This window comes from Magallana gigas, chromosome 2 (assembly GCF_963853765.1).
Source record: "Magallana gigas chromosome 2, xbMagGiga1.1, whole genome shotgun sequence".
NCBI classification, from domain to species: Eukaryota; Metazoa; Mollusca; class Bivalvia; order Ostreida; family Ostreidae; genus Magallana; species Magallana gigas.
Genome location: NC_088854.1, coordinates 5,016,867 through 5,023,710, shown reverse-complemented (window position 1 = coordinate 5,023,710; position 6,844 = coordinate 5,016,867). Strand labels below are relative to the sequence as shown.

The 6,844-nt window shown below is 36.2% G+C and overlaps 1 protein-coding gene across 4 annotated transcripts in view; it reads right to left on the bottom strand.

Annotated features, from left to right (window-relative positions):
- Positions 1-235: 235 nt before the first annotated feature.
- The window catches only part of LOC105347332 (E3 ubiquitin-protein ligase TTC3), a 41,744-nt gene continuing 35,135 nt past the window's right edge, over positions 236-6,844 (bottom strand). For all 4 annotated transcript variants that reach the window (XM_066074648.1, XM_066074645.1, XM_066074646.1 and 1 more), the window contains 11 exons: positions 6,335-6,462; positions 5,201-5,269; positions 4,818-4,923; positions 4,608-4,711; positions 4,267-4,363; positions 3,813-3,926; positions 3,330-3,528; positions 2,948-3,107; positions 2,112-2,271; positions 945-1,154; positions 236-813 (listed from right to left, as the gene is read on the bottom strand). In XM_066074648.1, coding sequence (XP_065930720.1) covers positions 724-813; positions 945-1,154; positions 2,112-2,271; positions 2,948-3,107; positions 3,330-3,528; positions 3,813-3,926; positions 4,267-4,363; positions 4,608-4,711; positions 4,818-4,923; positions 5,201-5,269; positions 6,335-6,462 — 1,437 coding nt within the window. In that variant the 3' untranslated portion in view covers positions 236-723. The remainder of the gene's footprint in view (positions 814-944; positions 1,155-2,111; positions 2,272-2,947; positions 3,108-3,329; positions 3,529-3,812; positions 3,927-4,266; positions 4,364-4,607; positions 4,712-4,817; positions 4,924-5,200; positions 5,270-6,334; positions 6,463-6,844) is intronic.

The window sequence follows — 6,844 nt, the reverse complement described above, 5'->3', positions numbered from 1 at the left end:
CTAACACTTCCTATTATTGACTAAAATATAGGTTACTCATGAATATTCTTAAATCAAAGTTCACTAGGAGGTGACCTCAAGCAGGGTTTTTCCAGATCCTCGTGTAGTGACAATAGAAAAACAAGGAGCAAATCAAGGATCTGATGTTAATTAGAGTGCCGGAAATCTGATTGGACCTTCTCCTCTTTCTCAATTCACGCAATATCTGTCCATATGGAAAATAAACACCAAAATATCTAATTCACATTTTATTTGAAAAAGGGAAAATAAAACTGCAACGCATGTACATGTACAACTAAAATTTGACAAACAAATTAACGATACTCAAAGTTTACTTATTGTTACAATATGAAAAAGTTGAACTGTTTAAAGATCCAATCATTGATCTAATTCATATATGAAATTAGGTTTTTAATATTGAATATTCTGTCATCTTGACTATCTCCAAAAACATAAAACATGTCATGTCAAGAAATGCATTCAATATAAAACAGATCAAAAAATAGTTCCAAAAGGACTAAAACATCTTGTACTTACCTGAACATTATTTTATACAAGTATATATAAAATCATATCAATGTGTTTTCCACATTTACATAAACTTTTTTTGACACTGTTTATCTAGCCTGAGACTTGAACACTCCTCTAACAGAGCATGTCTTTCTGTCGCACACTGGGAAATTTGTCTGTCATCTTTCAGAGCCTGGGAAATTTTTCTGGTCTCTATCGGAGACTGGGAAATTCGTCTGGCAGCAGAGCGTATATACGACAGTTAGGACAAGTACTCTGTTCTCTGAGCCATTTCCTGATGCACTGTGAAGAAGAAAACAAAGAATTAAAATTTTTCATAATCGTGCATTTTCAATTTGTTCAAATGTCTAAAAGAAAATGATGATTTTCTCATTATGTCAGCTGAATGAAGTGGTTGGAGTTGCGTCCCTTACCTCATCATGGAATCGATGTTTACACTCCAGCATGACGGTGGTGGGAGGAGTCATCTCCTCATGACAGATGACACAGGGGTCCTCCTCCTCCTCAAACACCTCGCTGGTGATCCCCAGACTGACCAAGTCTGTCCCTGACACACCCCAGGACAATGGAAGACCAGGGGGTGGATTCCTCGCTCGGTCATCCGTAAAACCTGTCATCATTTCCTGTAAACAATAAAATGTATGATAGACACTCACTGCTAATTGCATTAAAAAAACATCTTTAAAATAATATAATCTATACAGTAAAATATCTAATCTGGCGGATGTTGGTTCTGAAAATTTGGCAGGATAAGGCAACATCCTGTTTGAGGGACATTTTTGTTAATTGATTTTAGAATTTTCAAAATGCAGTAGGTCTTGATCGTCTATTCTTGCAAAATTTTCAGTACTTGAGAAACATGACCCCTTCGTGATTACAGTACCGATTTTCATTTTCATTTGAAAAACAATATTGGGATACATACTATGGACATAGGTTTTCAATCAAATCAGCATAACTGATAAATTTTCATACACTCAATTAAACTGAGAAGTCTGACGAGACAAGCGTATGCATCACAGGAAATAGTTAAACAGACATTGACTACACAACAAGTCAACTTGTGGCTGATTACGTAATAGCAAATATACTGGCAAGAACTTTTTTGATGCAAGAAACAAGAGGTATATATTCATTGAAATTAATAAAGAATGAGGCATTTTGAAAAAGTCAGATGTAACTTTGTGAGTGCAACATAAAACGGCCATTATAAAGTATATTGGCAAAGTAAGAACTATAACACGACTAATGGTATTTTAAATCAGTTGCTTGTTTGAATTTTTAATAAACATTAAACGATAAAAAAATGTCAAGGGACTGAACTATTTTTCCAAATTGGACAACAGGCATAACATCAGGATTCAGCAAGTTTACTGTATATCTTTTTTGAGCAATATTACATGAATTTTAGCTATCAAGCCTTCCATTGCATGTACATGAAAAATTGTAGGATCCCAGATGTTGTACAAATTTCTCCCCATTAAATAGTACCGGTAAACAGAATAAATGTAATCTAGAATTCCCTCCCTGTGGTTTTTGATGGTGTTTACTTCCTTCTCATAGTTTCTGAGAGTACTGACCTGGGGTTGGGTGGCTGCTACAGAGGGGCTCCTCCCCTGCTGTCTCTCGTAATCATGGACCAGGATGGTGATCTGGGACACAATCTCATCCAAGGTCAACCCGGACAGGGACCCCCCTCTGTTGGTCCGCAGCTCCTGAATCAGGCGGGTAAAGTCCGCTCTGTAATAATCAAAGTACTGAAGTACTGAAAGCCGGGCTCTTCTGGTGTGTCTTTATGCATATTGTGTAGTAAAGACTGAATATCTCTCTCTCTCTCTCTCTCTCTCTCTCTCTCTCTCTCTCTCTCTCTCTCTCTCTCATGCTTTTAATGTCAACAAAGCATCAGAGAGCATTTTCTAAGCGGCTATAAACAAAAAATAAGTCTGTCTAGTAGAAGTTAAAAAGTTCAACAGTTGCTGCCTTGAATTTTGCAACAAGCATTATATATTCAATCCCCGTTTCTTCATCGTGCAGCAAAGTAGTTCATGGAAATTCATGCGCATTGTATGTGTCCAAAATGCATAGTAATGTTTTAAAAACACGTTATTAATAAAAAAAAACCTAAAAAAGATAGACAATTCATTCGAAATTTAAAAAAAGAAACAAAATGACAACACTTTTGACAAAACGTGGCTCGTTGTGTAACTATTTGGTATAGCGGAAGCTTTACATTGACGCTGTTTGGTTTTTTGTTTATTTGTGCTATTTATAGTAACATTGGCGATTGGCCTGCCTATAGCCAGGAGAGCCCGGCTAAAAATCAAGTCTTGTCAGTTTGTTCAGATTTGTAGATTTTTCTTCCAATAGGCTCACTTTTATTTATCTAGAAATAAATGGCTGAAATTTAAGTGCATACCTATTAAACTTTGGTAATGCCACCTGAAGTTTCATGATGAGTTTCTCAAAGTTGCTGGTTTTGTGAGGCTGGTGAGGCTGCAGCATGGCTCCTTGAGAGAGAGAGGGAATCATGGGATTTATAGGCTGCGACATAAGAGGTCTCTGGGATCCTGGTAATCCTAAAATCAACAGAATGTAGCATTGTACTCAGGGATCAAATTCAAAACCTTATTCTTCTAATGTTTAAAGAACTAAAACAATGAAATCATGTGTAATAATAAAATACTTTGTTTTGATGAACAACCATGGTTAAGATATTAAAGCATCATCATACTGCAGTGACAGACAAATACAACCTTACTGGATAGACGTTATTATCATCATATCGCAGTGACACGCACCTGTGGGTAGCCCCAAAGGTTTGGGCTGTGGGGCAGACTGAATACTGGGTATTGACAGGGGTACAATGTTGGAGGCCGAGGGCTGGCTGCCTCTGAGAGGAGGAGAGGGTGAAGACTTGGGGCCACCAGACTGGGAGCCACTTGCCAAGGCCAAGAGGGATGGAGCGCTGGCGGTACTCGTCATGGTGTAACCGGTCAGCTGGAACAAAACAGACATTTACAGGATGTATACTCAAAGAATGTAAGAGTTTCTGTTAAAGCCATTTTATGATTTTCTACTATATACTACATCTGATTAATCCCTTATAATATTTTTTTAGTTCACTTTTTGTACAAATTATTAACCGAAATGGGTCGGTAATACTGCACTTTATCTTCACATCAAGTCCCTTTCATGGACTTTATGATATCTTTAAAAAGCTGGACATTTTTTGGAAAGACTAAGCCTGTCATCCTAGATAACTGTACAGAGTGTATTCATACCATATCTAGATTGGGCATCTGTGGTTGAGGGGGAGGAGGGGGAATGAAAATCTGGGGAAGTTCACTCAACCGCTTTCCCCCTTGGATCTGACGAATGTGTTCATCAAACTCCACCTGTTGAAAACAAAATATCAACCATCTTCATAATTTATCATATCATGATAAAAGTACATGTACATCAAACCAGATTATTTCAATCATGTTGTGAAGCAACAACTTTGTAAATTTTAATACTGGTTAAGTTTTTGGTTTTTATTAATGTGTTTTGAGATGGTGCCCTGATACTGCCATATTTTAGTTATTAACAAATGTTTATGAACCAATATATGGCAAAAAGTGTAGCTTAGAAGTAAATTCTTAAATATGTTAATAGCTGTAAAAATGTCAAGTTATGTTATGTCCTATTATAGAATGTTACATATTATGTTATGTTGTATTAGATAATGAGGGTGACCTTGAGTCTGTTGATGGTCTCCTCACACTTCTTCAGGATCCCCTCGTACTGGTCGAGATGCTGCTTCAGACCCCCAGATCGACCCTCATCCTTCCTTCTACAAAACAAAATCAAATCATCAGTTCCTCTGAACAAGACCATCAGTATCATAGTACACTGTCACATAACAATCACGCTCTGTTATAAATCATATGAAACAGTTTCTGTTTAACTTTCCTTACCTTTGGCTTTCAAAGAGATCATCTTTTCACATATTCAGTAACCGATATTTTTCATCATTTATCAAAAACTGACAAAAAAACTATTACATCCTAATGAATTTTCTGTGAAACAGTTTTTACCTTTTAACTATCATAGACACTTTATTTTTATACACCATGTACTCCATTTTGGATCTTTCCAGCATTTGCAGAGTAAAGTTTTTCTTGACTTGCAGCAGTTCAACCTGTGTATAGAAGTGTAACATGAGATCACCATATTATGTGAAAAATTCAGCAATTAAAGTCTGTTGTTATTTTCAGTCCAAAGACTGATGACATGTATATTTGTACCTCTGCTCTCATGGCCCTTTCACTTTCTTCCTCTCGTAACTTTTTCAGTTCCTCTCTAATTCTCACAGCTTCTAACTTCTCCTTATCAAGTTTTGAAGTTCTAAATCTGTTGGGAAAAGATTGTGTATAAATGTTTATTGTGTCAATAATGTAAAATGAAATCATTGTAATTACATGGAGTTCATGATAAAGAAAAATTCTTAAATTGATTCAATAGTCTAATACATGCACAGAAATTTCATCATTGATCTTTAGGATTAAGTTTTGTACTCTAACAACTGTTTACAAAGTTATTCTATTGAAGTAAGAGACAGATCAATGCATTTTTCCCACAGAAAACCTGTCCATTAATTCCTCCAACACCACACACAACATGTACACACCTGTCATCATGCTGCTGTTTCTGCAGGTCCAGACATTTTTGTTCAGTAATATTGATTTTCTCTCTTAAACTGAAATTAAATAAGAGTCATCAATGGTACAACCATTTACATCTACATGTATTGCAACAGACTCACAGAATGTAGAGCTACAACGCATCAGACGACTTGGATTTGTAGAGCTACAACACTACTTACTCTAACACATCAGAAGACTTGCAGTTGTAAGTACAACACTACCTACTCTAACAAATCAGTAGACTTGGAGTTGTAGAGCTACAACACTACTTACTCTAATACATCAGACGACTTGGAGTTGTAGAGCTACAGCACTACCTACTCTAATACATCAGAAGACTTGGAGTTGTAGAGCTACAACACTACTTACTCTAATACATCAGAAGAGTTGGAGTTGTAGAGCTACAACACTACTTACTCTAATACATCAGTAGACTTGGAGTTGTAGAGCTACAACACTACTTACTCTAATACATCAGAAGAGTTGGAGTTGTAGAGCTACAACTACTTACTCTAATACATCAAAAGACTTGGAGTTGTAGAGCTACAACACTACTTACTCTAATACATCAGAAGACTTGGAGTTGTAGAGCTACAACTACTTACTCTAATACATCAGAAGACTTGGAGTTGTAGAGCTACAACTACTTACTCTAATACATCAGACGACTTGGAGTTGTAGAGCTACAACTACTTACTCTAACACATCAGACGACTTGGAGTTGTAGAGCTACAACACTACTTACTCTAATACATCAGAAGACTTGGAGTTGTAGAGCTACAACTACTTACTCTAATACATCAGAAGACTTGGAGTTGTAGAGCTACAACTACTTACTCTAATACATCAGACGACTTGGAGTTGTAGAGCTACAACTACTTACTCTAATACATCAGACGACTTGGAGTTGTAGAGCTACAACACTACTTACTCTAATACATCAGAAGACTTGGAGTTGTAGAGCTACAACACTACTTACTCTAATACATCAGAAGACTTGGAGTTGTAGAGCTACAACTACTTACTCTAATACATCAGAAGACTTGGAGTTGTAGAGCTACAGCACTACTTACTCTAACACATCAGAAGACTTGGAGTTGAGTTCTACAACTACTTACTCTAATACATCAGAAGACTTGGAGTTGAGTTCCAAACTCAAGTGATTGAGCTGTTGTTCATAAACCTGTAACTGGACCTCTAAATTCTTCTTCTCTAGATCCAGCTGCTGAGAATTTGCTTCCAGAGACTAAATAGAGCACAACAAAAATACAGGTTCACAGTTGAAAAATCTTGTTTTTAACTGTCGTAATAAATCTTGTACATTTTTTGACTACCGGTAATGAAATATATCTAGAATGCCTCAGTCTCTCCAAAAACAGTATTGAAAATGCTCTTGGCCCTCTCTTTTCAATGATGTCAAATTGAATATAGGTACATGTATCAGGATTACTTTTTCCAAGATTTGATATTTAATGTCATGAAATTCTTTAATTTTCAATATAATTCATTTACAGCCATAAAGTACTGAAAAATACATATCAAATCAATTATGACGTCAAATTGGGCCAAGCACTAAAGAAACATTTTAAATTCAATTCCTAGATCTTGACATAACTAAAATCATTTGC